Here is a 16,319-nt window from a genome sequence, read left to right on the forward strand (position 1 = left end):
TTACCTTATGTCTTCAGAATCAATACTAACTATAGGTTACAAGGCAGAAGAGGCATACAAAAATGACTTGCCCGGGATCATACAAACAAAAAGTGTCTAAGGTCACATTTTAAGCCAGAACCTCCCTTCTCTAAAACTAGCTCTCCATTCAGTGGTGACCCTGAAGTATCTACTTCAAAAATTACCGCCTCAGCTCTTCTACAAATCCTCCTCCTCTCTTCTCAGCTTTGGACCGTATTTCAGGCTTTACTGAGAGAACAGAAGCCACCTGTTGTGATTTCTATCTGCTCTTTTTCTCCATCTCCAGATCCTATGATATCATCCTTCCCCCCAATGATCTTTGATAAAGTAGATCTATGTCTACATACTAGTTTCTCAACTGCTGCCAAAATTTGTTTCCATCCATCCTTAACAATCCAAAACTAGACCCTACCATCTCCTCAAGTTATTATCCAATATCTTTTCTTTTCCTTATAGTCAATCTCCAAAAAATGTTTTTCACTCAATTCAACATTCCTTCTTACTTCTCAACCTCTGCAATTTTATTTTTGACTTAATCATTCAACTGAAAAATTTTCCTATAAAGTTACCAATATTCTCTCTCTCTTTTTAAGCTCTTAGCTTCCATCTTGGAATTGATACTGTGTATTGGTTCCAAGATAGAAGAGAAGTAAGGGCTAGGCAATGGGGGTTAAGTGACTTGCCCAGGGTCACACAGCTAGGAAGTATCTGAGGTCAGATTTGAACATAGGAGCTCCCATCTCTAGGCCTGGCTCTCAATCCACTGAGTCATCTAGCCCCCCCTCCCAATATTCTCTTAGATGAAAAGTTCAATAGACTTTTCCAATCCTCATCCTTCCTGAACTCCATGTGTCACTTGACATCATTAATACACCTCCTCTCTTGTATTCTGTCTTCTCTGGCTTTTCATCAGACTACTCTCTACTACATATCTGATCAGTCCTCAGTTTCTTTTTTTGGCTCTTTATACAAAAAATGTCTTTTAATTGTGGATATACTCCCAGGCTTTTCCTTTGACCATTTTGTTTCTACTATCTCACAGTCATCAACTCCCACAGGTTTACTTTGAATTATCTCTGTGTAGATGACTCATAAATCCACACATCCAGCTGTATTTTTTCTCAAGCTTCAGTTATATGTCACAGACTGCTTATTGGACATTTCAAACTTGATGTCCCATGAACATACCAAACTCAAAGAGATTAAAATAGAAATCAATTTTCCACTCTCCCAAATCTTGCCAATACTTTTCACTTCTGACAAGGCCACTCACTCTCTTAGTTCAGCTTCTCTTATCCAGACTATCACAATAGCCATCTAATTAGGGTCCTAATCAAATCTCTCCCAGTCTAATTCATCTTCCATACAGTGATTAAATTGATTTTCCTAAAGTGAAGATCTAACCATGTCATTTTTCTATTCAATAAATTCTAGTGGCTCCTTATTGCTTCTAGATTAAGTTGTAAACCCCTCTCTTTGATTATTAAAAGTCCTTCAAAACCAGACTCCAACTTACCTTTGAAGCCTTCTATATTACTCAATTCTTTGCACTCTATACTTTAGCTAAATTGAATGTTTTTGCTGTTCTTCTCTCTCCAATTCCCATGTCTGCCTTTTGTCCAGACTATACCTCACACCACTCCTGTCCCTAGAATGCAATCCCTCATCACCTTCAATTCTTAGAATTCTTATTTTTCTAAAGATTTAGCTTAAAGACTACCTTCTACATAAAGTCTTTTCTGATTTCCCTAGTTGTTTATGGCTTCTCTATCAAATAGAAAGATTTATTTTCTCTATGCTTATATCCACAAGTATTAGAATATAAACTCCTTGAGAGAAGGAATGGTTTCATCTTTGTCTCTGCATTCCTTGAAAATAGCACAGTGCCAAGCTTAAAATAGGAACTTAATAAATGTGTTGACTGCATACCACATCAAGTGTACCATATGAAATTCAGGTAACACTGTTGATATAAATGTGTTAAAAGGGGTAAAATTATGTAGTAAAAGAGATAATAAAACTTAAAATATTGACTCTTACTTATAACATAATGAATTTATTTTTATTCTACATTAACTTTGTCCTGAAATATCAGCACTTAGAATCAAGTTACCTCAAAGATTTAATGGAAACTAAAAACAAACAAGCAAAAAATCTTGATTCCCAATTTTTAATTCCTTTTCCCCAAATCCATCAAATTTCATAGGAAATTCTGTAAACTGTAAAGAACTTTGATTCTTAGTAATAAATAATTTTTACAATACATATGCAAATTTAAAGATAATTTTGAAAGTTCTGAGAGATTTTTTTGACTACATAATTTTTTTTCATTATTATAAGGAACTTTGAAAAAGGAATTTCATTTAACCAATGAAGACTGATATGGTCATTCATAATTTTAACAGAGTTTCCTGATGTTACTCGCAAATTAATGAACTTATTAGTATTTGTAAGAAACTGGGCTTGACCTTAGAACAAGAGGCCAGCTCTCTGTCCACTTATACAGGCAGTCTCTCATAAGAAAATGTAACTACTTAAAATCATCACCTGTATTCTCAATAGGATTTGAATTAAAGCACTAAAAACCCCAAATAGCTTCTAGCTTGTGTAGCAAGCAAAAAACTGATGGTCAGATGTAATTTATCCCCTTTAAATTTTGAGTCACTTAAAAACTACCTTTAAATTTAGGTTCCTATCTCAATTTTTAGTGGTCCTTACTACACTTTCAAAGTGTAAATCCTTCTTTAATAAAGGCAAAGAGGAAATCTCAGATTTATACATAAACCACTGCATAGCATCCTATTGAAGAAAATATACAAAGATTAGTCATTTTCTCCTTCCCAAACAATGAGGAAAAGTAGTTTTAAATCTTGTAAAGTGTTCCTGTCCTTCCTGCTATCATCTCCAGGCTTTAATAACTTGGAGTAAATTGTGCAATTGCATTAAAAGGAAATAAAACAATAATTTCTGAGCAAGTTTTGAATTAATTTTTTTAATTTGAGAACTTTTAAAATTTAAAATATTTTAACACATTTTTATAAATGTTACATGTATAATGTATAAATTGCAACTTATTTATTAAATAAATATTATTTGGATTTCAACTACCACAAAAATTCATAGTTAAGCACTACTTGTAAATTTATTTTTTAAATCTCTACTCATCTGCACACAAACTTCCTGCAATCATAAACACTCTTACAAGGAGTAAATTTTTTTACTTATAGTTGTTTAAACACTCAGAAGAATTACTTCCTTTACCTAAAAACACATATGTTCATACAAAGATATAAATTTAAAGAATGACTTGAAAAAGATAAATATGAAAATTAGTAGTGTAGTTATACCAAATTTATAGCAACCTTATGTTTGATTAAAAACTTCACATCATATAACAATCTAATGGTCACTTTCTGGTCTTATAGTATAGAAGGCATTTATTTAAATCATAGGACATTAGATAAATTTAAAGTTATCTTTGCCAGAAGGAAGCAAAGCCAAAATCAATTCTAAAATCAGAGGAGAATAAACAAAGTATCTCTGTCTACCCTATAATCTGATTTGTCTACCCAACAATCCATTTATTTGAAGAACTCAAAGGAAAGAGACAGAATAACAAGAGGTACATAGAGATTTTGACTGAATAATCCATTTCCACTCCACATTTTTAATAACAATTATTTGTGTTTAATGCAAGCTATGATCCCTAGAGCAAATCCTGAGGTCAAATATAATGATGTATCTGCAACAACAAAATCTATGTCATACTAAAAGGTGGATGTAATTTGGAGAAGTTTATGATCTCAGTTCATGATAAAGGGTTAGAAGTCAGACTTTAAGGTTAAATGCTCTAAGAGGAAAAGACACTGATTTCAAAGGGGAAATGCAAATGGTCAATAGGTAAAGACATTTTAAAAATAAATGTTCTCTGTCTTTAGAAAAATGTTTGTTTCAGTCTGAAAGTTCCCTTATAAGCAATGGAACTGACCCCTGGTTTATAATTATATTTGGGTCAAAAGTCTAAACTAGAAATTCAGAATGTATATAAAAGCCTGCCTGTAGTGGAGAAGGAAAGGCTCCAGTTAAGTGAAGGCTCTATGTTTGAAAGTTCTCAGGAAAGGCTCAATTACAACTCCATCATTCTTTTTGGAAAAGTAATTCTAACAGAAAGGCCATTCCCTAGGAGAGGCTCAAGAGGAAGTTAATAAGAAAATCTGCTATGAAAAAAGGCCTAATGTTCTCTGACTGGATGTTCTTTTATTTGGTCAGAAGAAAAGGCTAAATGATAGAAAACAGAATAGGAACTATATATGAACTAAACGAACAAGTAAAGTTTGAAGAGTAAACTAAAGACAGAGAAATGATGTGAGTGTACATTACATAAATTATTCCTTTGCATCTGTTCCTGGGTCAAACTAAGAGCTCAATATAATTTTACTTCAAATTTTACTTGGTTACAATAAAGTTTTACGAATCTCTGAATTGCATTTTGCAACTTAAGAATTTGAAAAAAAAATTACATAGACCTTAACTGTGACATTGTTCTCTGATGACAAATATTCTTTACTTATTAATCTAATAGTTTTGAAAGAATTAAAATACATTCTCCTATTAAATGGGCAAAGCCCCTGTTGAGATAATTTTAATGCTTAGAATTTACTTAAACATCCCAAATTGAAGTTTAAAAGTGGAATTTTTCTTCTATTATTCATCTTCAACAAATATTAGATTTGTTCTCCTGTAAGGTATTGAGGAAAACTGATCAAATTCATTGAACATGTACTAAGCACTTATAGCATGCCAAGAATTGTGTTGGGGATACAAACAAAAAAATAAATCCTCGGCCTTATGAAGCTTAAGAGGAAAATAAAGCCAATAATAAGGTGGATAAGGAAAAGTCTTGTGCAGGTAATGGTACTTGTGCTGTCTTTGAAGGAAGCCAGAGGTTCTACACAGTAGAGGTGAAGAGAAAGTATATTCCAAACATGATAGAAGGGTCATTTATGTAAAAGTATGGATGTCAGAGAGAGCTAGTAGGCCAATATGATGCAATAGAAAGTAATAAAAAAAAAAGGAGAGTAATATAATGTAAGATTGGGAAGATAAGTTAAAAGCCAGATTGGAAAAGTCTTTAAACATTAAACCAGGATTTTGTATTTTATACTAGAGATTATTCTACTTAGTATAAAATTTTCTTCAATTCTCTAATGGACTTTAAGCCTACGGGTTAGAGAATGCTCCCTAATGGTAGAGATCACAATCCATCAACACCTTTATAATTTAATAACTCTTATTTGTGTTTTCTCATATTCCCCCATAAAGGGCATACCTATTAGCAAAAGAGATAATCAATATAATAAAGTGGATTTTTCAAACCTTAAAGTGCTATATACATATATGTTATTTTTGAGTCATTTTTTCAGTCATGCCCAAATCTTCATGACCCCATTTAGGGTTTTCTTGGCAATGACACTGGAGTGGTTTGCCATTTCCTTCTCCAGCTCAATTTTACAGATGAAGAACTGAGACAAAAGGGGTTAAGTGACTTATCCAGCATCATATAGCTAATAAGTTTCTGAAACCAGATTTGAATTCAAGAAGATGAGTCTTCCTGACTCCAGGTGTGGCACTGTACCCATCTAGTTGCCCATATAAATGTTAGGTATTAATATTGTTGGTGCCTGAGGAGCTTTCTTTTGGTCTTTTAAAATTATAGTATCATAGGATCTTTAATTTAAGGATAAAAGAAACCTTAGGAGTTATCTAATGCAATCTTCTCTTGTTATAGATAAAAAATCTAGAGCTGAGAAAGGTTGAATTATTTGCTCAGATATTCTCTGAGGTTGGATCTGAACTCAGGTCTTCTTGACTCTAAGTACAGTGTTCTATTCATCATGCAATCAATATATCAAGTTATACCCCAACTCTACCTATATGACCAGTCTGCTTATTTCTCCCAACTTCCTGGTTAATATGTTTATTTTATTTTTCATCCTGTGAGCCATGATTCACAATTATCTAGGGAAAGTGGAAGAAGAATACTGGTATTAATATATTTTTATGTCAGGGAACAGCTTAAGGACAATGAAAAGTATCAAAGAATTACCCAAATACAATTTAGTTTGCTCCCCTTTTCCAGGTCAAAATCCAATGGACTCGCTTTATTGTCTATCTGCAATATATGAATTGTAATAAATGTAGCTTAATGGGTTGTCTATCCAATTGCAAATCATTGTCTTCACAATAGATTTCTTAATCCACCCCCCAAGTGTGTATTATTAGATTCAATGCTTTTGAATGACTATAGATTTATGTTGAAGATAGTTCAGCAAATCAAAAATTAATGAATGTGGATGAGCTAATTGTCACTAGGGATCCTTTTCTTTTTATATCTGAGAAGGGTATCTTTGTGACAGTAGTAGGCATGTTCGTAAAGCATTCAACTCTGTTTTTATGGCTCACCTGTTAAAAGTCATAAGATCATTAAACAAAATTATCTCTGTGACTTTATTGTTTATACAATTCATATGATCTCATCATGCATGGAAGACACAAATTAAATACAGTGCATAGGATCTTTGAGATTGTAATTCTGAGTTAAATGCTTTTTTTTTTTTTACAAATTATGACAAGAACAAAACAATTTTGTATTATCTGCATAATTTAATTATATTTGGGACTAGGAAGATGTGGTCTTGCTCTAGGTTTAAAACTGTCCCAAGACTTTAGGAGATACCTTGTGTATTATAATTTGTGAAATTCTACATATTCCTTTCACATAATTTCATGATACATATAGAGTATTTTCATAAGGATTTTATGAAAGCAATGAAAGAAATAAAATGGTCAATAATTATTGATATCTTCTCAATTGTACTTTTGATAGTGATAGTTATATGGTTTTCCCCTCACATTTGCTATTTTTCCCTTTCAAATATTTTGAGAATGAATCTCTCAGAAATAAAATTATTCTTAATTAAGGGCAATTCCATTTCTTCCATGTATTCCTTCATTTGGATTAGTCTAGTTGCTTTTGCTCTCTTTTGTCCTCTAGAGTGCCACTTTCACTTCCACATATAGTCAAATATTAAGAACTAAGATGTTATCATACATGAGTGGATGTATAGTAAGCAATGAATAAAAGTTATAGCAATATTGATTTCAATTTTTTCATCTGATTGCTGTCCTTCCATATTGACCTTTATATAATATACTTTTATATGGTAATCTTCCAGTTTTCTGCAAACATCTTTCACTCAATTGCTTTGTTATTAAGTGAGATATAAGTCCTACTTTCCAACATTCTTTTCCATAATGTTTTGCAAATTTATATTCTAAACCAGCACTCTCTTTGTTTGCTGGGTTCCTTTATTAGTCATGGAAAACAAATTTTTGCTAGCTAACATAGTTTCTGGGCTCTTTTAGCCTTCTGGTTGTAGCAACTGCTTACCATTAGATATTCATAAGAAATGTTGATAGTCTATATCAATATATTTTCTTTACTTCATTTCCCATTTTTTCCTTTGACAACTTATTTAAATAGATGATATAAGTGCTATTCTGTCTGCATGTTATATTTCATTCTTATTTTTTCCTCTAGTTTAGGGTAATTTTGACTTTTCCTTTAACAGTTTAATGATTTGATATTATACAAACAGATAATTGAGAAAAGTCTCCCACACTGGTAACCAGTCACTTCCCATTTGTTAATAGGAAAAAGTCTTTTAAAATGCATTCACTCTTTCATTCAGATATTCAATTTGCATGTAGATGTATGTATATGTATATGTAATATACATATATGTATGTATGTATTATGTATGTGTGTATATACATACCTTTGTGATATTTTCTTAGAGGCAAGGCTTTGGGTATGTAGTTGTTAAGCTTCTGCACAGCCTCTGGATTCTTGTTTCTGTCCTATGCCTTAATTTTTCTTGAACACATACCTTTGCATTGAAGATAACTGAGGTAGGAGTTCCCATAGAATTTACAACTTTGAGGCACTTGACAGATTTTCTAGAATACTCTATACTTAAGAATCCCTTCTACAACACCCACAATGAAAAGTCTATTAAAGACCTATAAGTCAGAAAGACCCACTATTGTTTGAGGTGGCTAGTTTTACTTTGTTAGAATGTTAGGAAGTTTCTCCTTAAAATGACTCAATCTGTTTTTCTGCAGCTTCTACCCATACTCCTACTTCAGCCTAGGGGAGAAAAGAAGGAAGTCTAGTTCCAGGGACACTTCTCTATGATACCCATTCAAGTATATGAAGAAAGTTATAGTTATTATGTTGTCTGCCACCCCTTCCCATGTCATTTCTTTCCTAGGCTAAACATAGGTTCTGTTAACCAGTACTTGTAGGGCATCTTTTCTAGTTGCCTCATCATATAAAAGAAAAACAATTGCTTGAATACATGGGGCGAGCGGATATGGCTGGGGATGTAGACTCTAAATGAACATCCTAATGCAAACAGCAACAATATGGAAATAAGTTCTGATCAAGGACACATGCAATACCCAGTGAAACTGCGTGTTGGCTATGGGAAAGGTGGGGGGAAAGGAGGGAAGGAAACTATGATTTTTTTAACCAAAGAATAATGTTCTAAATTAACTAAATAAATTAACTTAAATTAAAAATAAAATAAAATAAAGAAGTGGTGGGAAAAAAAACAAAACTCTACATATATGACACTGAAACTTTTACATTTCATCCAGTAAAATCAAACTCAAATAGAATATGCCATATAAAGTATTCTATAATCCTAATTTCATGTAGTATTTGGCTTCCCCTCTCCCTGCAATGAACATACCATGCAATAGTATTTCATAGCTATCTCTATTCATGGTTTACCTTCCTTATTCAATGAACATTTCATGAAGTTAAAGCCTATGTCATATGCCTTTACTTTAAATTTCATACAGTGCCTAGCAAGGATTTCAGTACACAGTATGGGATTAATAAGGGCTTGTTTAAAGAATGAATAAATTATGAAAGATTCAAGAAAATACATTAAATAACACATTTCTTATTGTTCACTCATTTTTCAGTTATGCCTAATACTTCATGACCCTATTTGGGATTTTTTTGGCAAAAATACAGAGTGGTTTTCTACTTCCTTCTTCAGCTTATTTTACAGATGAGAAAACTAAGGCAAAAAGGGCTAAGTAACTTGTTTAGGGTCATACTCCTGGTAAGTGTTGAAGGTACAATTTGAACTCATGAGTCTTCCAGACTCCAGGTCCAGCACTCTATTGACTATGCCACTTAACTGCCCCAAAGAACACATACTTTAAGTATTAGGGATAGAGATGGAGATTATATCTGTGATTTTGTTGGTATGAGGAATTGTTGGATGAGAAAATTCCCTTAATAATATAAATGGAAATTTTGTCTGCAACTTAAAATCTTAAAGAATTGTAAAGGGCACAGAAATTTGGAGACTTTCCCAAGGTCACACAGTGAGTATTTATTAAAGGCAAGACATGAACACAGGGTTTCTTGGCTCCGAGGTAATCTTTCTACCTACTGAACATGCTATCTCTCAGGAAATGATAAATATTCCAATAATGGATTAATGGCAACTGCCCATCTGAACTCCAGAAATTAAATTAATTAGAGAATGCAGAAATTTAGGAACAAAGGAGATAGTGATTCATTAATTTCTCAAAGCCTTTTAGATGATATTATACCAAGTAATGACCCGATTTGTATAACAAGGCAATGTGTAACGCTTTACTAGATTATAAAAATGAATGCTATTAATGGCATTAATAAAAACGAACATTTTCTATTTGTATCTAGCAATTTATCTCCCAAAAAACTATCTAAAAGTTATCTAACTTTCTCACAACCTTTGTAAATCCCTCTCTTTTTTCATTTTTCATGTTATTATCACACAAAGAAACACAGATAGGTTTGTTCAATTCTTATGCAAAAATGAATCTTGAGGTTTCAGAGCAATGTATTAAACCATAAAAGTGAATAAAATGCTATTCTCCCTGAGGCACAAGAGCTCATTGTGCTGACAGAAAGAATCTAAAACAAATTTCTACCTTGTCTTTTTAGTTAAATAAAAAGAGTTTATCTGAAAAATATGCACACCAGAAAAGCAAGGGCAACAGTGGTTTCTATTTTTGTTGTAATAAGAAATACTGCAAAATTTCTAAATGAATAAAATATTGAATTCAAATAATATAAAATTATCCCTTCCATAACACAATCTGAGGAAAAGATGTTTAAGTTTAGAACACAGAATGCAAACAAATAATTTGGGGGCCATCATCATATTTACTTTGAAAATATTAGAGTAGAACTGATCTAACATCTTTTAAATTCATTCATGAGTACCACCTAGAAATATATAAATATGAATATAATGATTATAAAAATGAAACATAAAAACTCTAAGATAGGCACAATGAAGATAAAATACTACTCCATAATAGTTGTTTTACAATTAAATGAAATAATCTGAAACCTCCATCTTCAATGAAAGTTATATCTAAGACTACTACAATTTATTTTTTAAATGGAATTCTGTCATTGAAGGAAGGAGATGACCTTTTAAGTTTTTCTTGCATTATGTAGTACCAACAAATTTTTCTCCTCCATGTCTTTGTTTAGCTTTTGTAAGCTGAACTTGAAAAAAGCTGTAGGCAATGATTTAATTCTGTTTTTAGGGCATAGCTAATATATAAAAATAACTGCAATTTCATCAATGTGGGCAATTTCTCCTGCTGGTATGGACCACAACACCATTTGTAATTTAGTAGCAGATGCTATCTGAGAGTTGGTTGGATAAAAAAAATACATCCATCTTGTGAAGCCCACTTGTTGATAATTAAGGAGTTTTCAAATATTTTCAAGTAGCAATTTTAACTCATAAGGTGCTGAAATTATTTGACAACTATTTTTGGTTGTTATTTCTGGTGAAATTGATTTGGATTGGTAGAATTACCAATAATAAAGAAGGTAGTTTAACAAATGGATCATGGCTGATATAGTCAACTGATTGTTGCATTCAAAGTGGGTCTACTAATGTCTCTAGGTACATTCAAAGTGGGTCTACTAATGTCTCAATGTACATTGCTTGAATGATAAAATTCCTTTTGCTTCTAAAGATATTTAACTTTTATATTTTTGAAGGAAAAAAAAAAAGAAAACCAGAAAGTGAAGGAAGACGAGGTTGTAAGAGTGGGAGAATATTTTCTCATAATGTAAGTGAATGTTAGCATGATATAAAACAAAGTCAAATGGTTCCAATACTTTTCCCTTTGGGATTATTTTTAAGAAAAAACAAAATATTTTCTTATTCAAGTACTGAGGATGATTAGTTTATATTAGCAAAATGTGAGCTTCATTACTATGAGTCTTATCTCTTTAAAAAAATAATGGCTTTGTCTACAATGAATTTGAGATATTATTCCCTATAAAGCTGCTTGAAAATCTGAAGTCTTGACAAAATCTAAAATATCTACATAAGTAGGAAAGAGCTTCTGAATAGATAAAACTAAAATCTTGATTCTTATGTAAAAGGTTATGAATTTTAATACAATCCTTTGCTTGATTTATGTAAAGCTTTGTGTTTTTCATTTTCCCTAGCCTGTCATATTGAAGTGATGTATGGTGCATTTAAAAATCAAGTTTGCCATGAGCAATAAAGTCAGTGGCCTCAGAGAAATATTAATATATTTCTACTTTTTCCCCTTAGACTTTTTTTGTTATTCAGCTTATTTAGTTTAAGATCATATGTTTGACTGACATCATTTCACACAAGTTCAAATACAAATTCTTTACTTTAAGAATACTTTAAACAACTGAAATATTTAATAGAATAGTTTAAGTGTTAATATATATTAAATATTATCATAGTGACATCAAGAATTGTAGACCTTTCAATCTGATAGGCCTTCAGAAATTATCAAATTCAAAATTATCCATCAGGAATTGAAAAAAAACAGCATAGAGCTAAAGTTATTTACCTAGAGTAACATTGTGTAGTAATTTTTAAAACATTTGAATGATCCTCAAAATTCACACATTTGTTGATAAAATCAATGTAAATTTGCCTTTCATATAGATGTGGTTCATCATACTTCCCTTTGTAGAGTACTTCATTAATTGCTTGACCTTCCTCAAAACATCTACTGGTTGTTTAAAATTCAAGTACTAAGTTTCTAGGCCTCAGAAAATAAATACAGTATATCATTGTGCCACCAGATTCCTTTGTAGCCTGGTATAATATCTGTTAAAACTTCTGTTCAACTAACTTAGCCTTTAATAACCTGGGACACCTTTCAAACCACAATTAGGTACTGAAATAGAATTTTAATTAAGTGCACTTTAATGTCTCACAAAGTCATTTTACATTCCAGTTTGGCTGAAATATTTAGCAACAAGAGCTCAAATAAATGAATGAAATGAATGCCAATGAAGGACAATTATAGTAAGAATATTCAAAAATATGTCAAGAAAATGTTTTATGATGAAATATATGACAGATAAATTATTCTAAATATAGTAATTAAGTTAGTAAGAACTTGAAGGAGATATAAATCATGTCCAATATCAATAAAATAAATATCAAAGCAATTCACTGTTATTTGAGGACCAGTGTTAATAGACCTGTCAATAATTTTGGAATGGTAATAGAGTATTGATAAACTTTCTCATATAATAGACTGCAAAGAAAACTTAGCCTACATAAATTCTTTCCGTAAGATGCATGTAATTATTCAGAATTTATAAAACTGCATTTTGTTATTAATTGTAAATGAAACAAGGAAGAATAAATGGTATTTTCTTGTTTTACTAAGAAACTTAGAACATTTTAGAATCAAATGTGGGTACGGCAAAAATAACAAATTTGATGGGTGATATCAAGTAGAGGGAATTACACTGGTGAAATGAAGAAGTTATCATTTAACTCTTAAGTGTTACTGTAGTGATGACCACATTCCAAAAGGGAAGATAAGCTGGACATGGAAGAAAGAGAGAAATATTTTGATGAAACAGAAGACAGTGATAGAAGAGAAGAGAGAAATGGGAAGGGGAAAAGAAGTAATAAGAAAAAGAAATTAGAGATACATATGACCCAGAATATATTACAGAGGGATTTAGTGACAAAATGAGAATGAAAGGTAAAAAGACTAGTGGTATTAGAGATTAATACACTCAAATATCATCATATGAAATAAAAATTCCACTAGAGCATATACATGAAAATAACTTCTATATAATGTGCAAATTCTCATGTAATCTAGAAAAAAGTGATACTGCGAATAAAAGCTAAAAAAAGAGTAAATAAAGAGTATTCCTACATAGAAATGTCAGTTGAACTAACGTATTTGTGCCAATGCATTTCAATTATTATGCATATAATTAGCTAAGACATAGTTGTCAGTCAGGCATTGAAGATTTTGAGAATTTAAGAAACTCAATCTAAATGTGAATCATTGCCTTTGAGCATCTGGCCATTCTATAAGCAGAAACCTGAGGGTTTTCTCAATGCAGGCATGGTTTTACTGCATGGTGGGGAAGGAGAAAAATGGACAAGTAAGTTTGTATACAAAAACACTCAAAAATCTATTTGAAAATTGAAAGAATTAGGGTGTGGATGCATGGTAGATGGTGAAAATAGTCTGAATGATAGATATGTCATGAGATTTGATTTATCTGTAATAAATGCACATGGAAACATAAACAGGAGAAATTATTAGGCTTCTAGGCCATACCAAGCAAACCCTGCAGGGAAAGGAGAAGTTTCTGAAGGTGCTATCACGGAAGGAGCCTTTTCTGATTCTGAAGCACAAACGCAACACAGATCAACTCCCAATGTGATAGTTGCGGCAGCTTAAGAGTATTGAAACCATCAACTGAGAAGCCCTAGGGAGATAGATGGACCCAAGACACAATTCCTGGACACCTTTCAGGGAAAGGTAGTGCATCTGAGTAAACTGGCAGATACAAAAAGGCAAGAGAACACATTCGACTTCTATTTTTGAGGACTACTAGCTTTAAGAATATTTCCTCTCTTTCCCTGACTTTACAAGCAAGCCATGTTAACGCCAACAATATTCCCTGTTGTGGTGACAGAAACTTGAATGTATTAAGTTCTACTTGGAGTTGTTTAGAAAATGTGCTTCTAACCCTCTCTCCCCCAGAGTTCTTTATTGTGTTTTCATTCTTATTAATCAATTATATGATGTAAAATATCTGGGAAAAGTATTTAAAATAAATGAGTTCCTTTATTGCACTCAGATATTTCATTTGCATGCAGAACAGAGCAAGTGCACATACAAGTCCAGAAAAACTTACCTTTTCTTCTAAATGTAATTCTAAAAAACGAAGGTAAGCCACAGGTGCAAAGGCATCAGCTGAATGCAAAATTACTTCTGATGAATCTCTGAAATACAAAAACGACATAGATGGAATATATTATCATGCATTTACCAACCTTTCAGAGTATGTTGATGCCTTTCTCCTACTGACTATGGGGCTCAGCTCAAACAAATCTTATTACATACCCCCTACCAACAAGTGTATAATAATATCCAACATCTATTTTGAATAAATCAGTAATTAATTTGAAAATACTGGGCTTTTAAGTATATATAGAGAAATTAATTTATCTTTGTAAAGTAACTAGGTTTATTTAAAGTGCCCCAAACACTAACTTCAAACTTACATCCTCTTTCTTTTCACAAAGTTCCTTGGTAAGGCATAAACATTAAACAATGGTGCTTTATCTTCATTACTCTTTTCATTTTGAATAATTCCTACAGTGTTTCACAGAAAATCTCAATTATCCTCCACAAAAGCAATACCAATGATGGTTTTAAGTTCTCTATGAACTCTTCACACTGCAATATCATTGCTATTAAAATTGATTGCCTGACACTGTAATTACCACATTCAGGTAAAATGGTATGAACTGTTGGCACCATATGGATACATGTAAATTACTCAAATTTTATCAGTTACCTTTTAAAGCACATATGAATAACTAGCATTATGCACAAAGACTTAATAACTAAGCATTTTTTTAAAACTTGTCTTTCTTATAAGAGTTACTCTGGTTCACATTTCAATATAATTAAAAAAATATAAATCCTTTTCTTTTCCTTAATATTGTAGGAACCAATATTACTATTTATATAATGCTAGGGTTATAAAAGAAGAGTACCGTTATATAAAGATCTAATATTATTTTCTTCTTCATCACTGATGTTAAAGATATCTTGATACAACTCATATGTAAAATGAATTAGTGGCAACAGTGGAAATTCCAAGCATATTAACTCCAAAGTGTTAAATCTAAATTTTATCTTTTATGAGCAGAATCTGCTTTTTTTCCAAATCACCACAGGTACTAAGATGCATAATACCTATTTTGCATGGAATAACTCATGGATCAAATATCACTCTGAGAGGCATACTTAGCACTAAAAATATTCTCCTTACTATTAAAAAAAATCCCTATTGTGACTCCCATAAAATGAAAAATAAAAGAAAGCAAAACAACAATTTCTGTTTTTACATATTGAGGGAAATAGAAAAAAAAAAGCAGGTCTCCCATGTAACTGTTATGTCAGGGTCCTATGGAGAAATACAATTAGAAGTCTAAGCATGCAAGGGTTAACCTCTCTGTCAGGGTTGGAGATAAAAAGAAGCACTGCCAAATGAAAGCAGGTAATTAAAACCTCCAGGCCTTCTCTCCACACAACTACCTTTTCTCTGTCTACTTTTTTCCATTATGTAAACTTGACTACATACAAGCTTCTGCACAATTCTGTGGTCTTTATTGGTTTGACTTAAATGGGAATATTAAGAACACCTGACCTCGCAGGGTTGCTTTGAGGATGAAATTGTATGTGTGTATGTATGTATGATGTACTATATCCGTGTATTTTATGTTTGAATAATTGCATAAGTTTATATGTATGTAACTATGCATAAATTAAGCCATTGTAATTGTAATCTTTAATAGATATGTTTATATCTACATATATTTTTATAGTTTTGGTAAACTAAAAAACTAAATATAAATAATTTGACATATTTCTTTCTATATTCTTTTTTTTTTTAAGTCTTTACCTTCTGCCTCGGATCCAATATGGTGTATTGGAACCAATTGGTTCCAAGGCAGAAGAGTGGTAAGGGCTAGGCAATGGGGGTTAAGTGACTTGCCCAGGGTCACATAGCCATTGCTGGAAAGTGTCTGAGGCCAAATTTGAACCCAGGACCTCCTGTCTCTAGGCCTGGCTCTCAATCCACTGACCTACCCAGCTGC

The 16,319-nt window shown here is 32.0% G+C and overlaps 1 protein-coding gene across 3 annotated transcripts in view; it reads right to left on the reverse strand.

The window, feature by feature from the left end:
• Positions 1-16,319, reverse strand: part of DPH6 (diphthamine biosynthesis 6) — a 639,691-nt gene that overhangs the window by 283,326 nt on the left and 340,046 nt on the right. For all 3 annotated transcript variants that reach the window (XM_007480002.2, XM_007480003.2, XM_056810234.1), the window contains exon 8: positions 14,345-14,432. In XM_007480002.2, coding sequence (XP_007480064.1) covers positions 14,345-14,432 — 88 coding nt within the window. The remainder of the gene's footprint in view (positions 1-14,344; positions 14,433-16,319) is intronic.

The sequence above is a fragment of the Monodelphis domestica genome, chromosome 1 (assembly GCF_027887165.1).
Source record: "Monodelphis domestica isolate mMonDom1 chromosome 1, mMonDom1.pri, whole genome shotgun sequence".
In the NCBI taxonomy this organism is placed as follows: Eukaryota; Metazoa; Chordata; class Mammalia; order Didelphimorphia; family Didelphidae; genus Monodelphis; species Monodelphis domestica.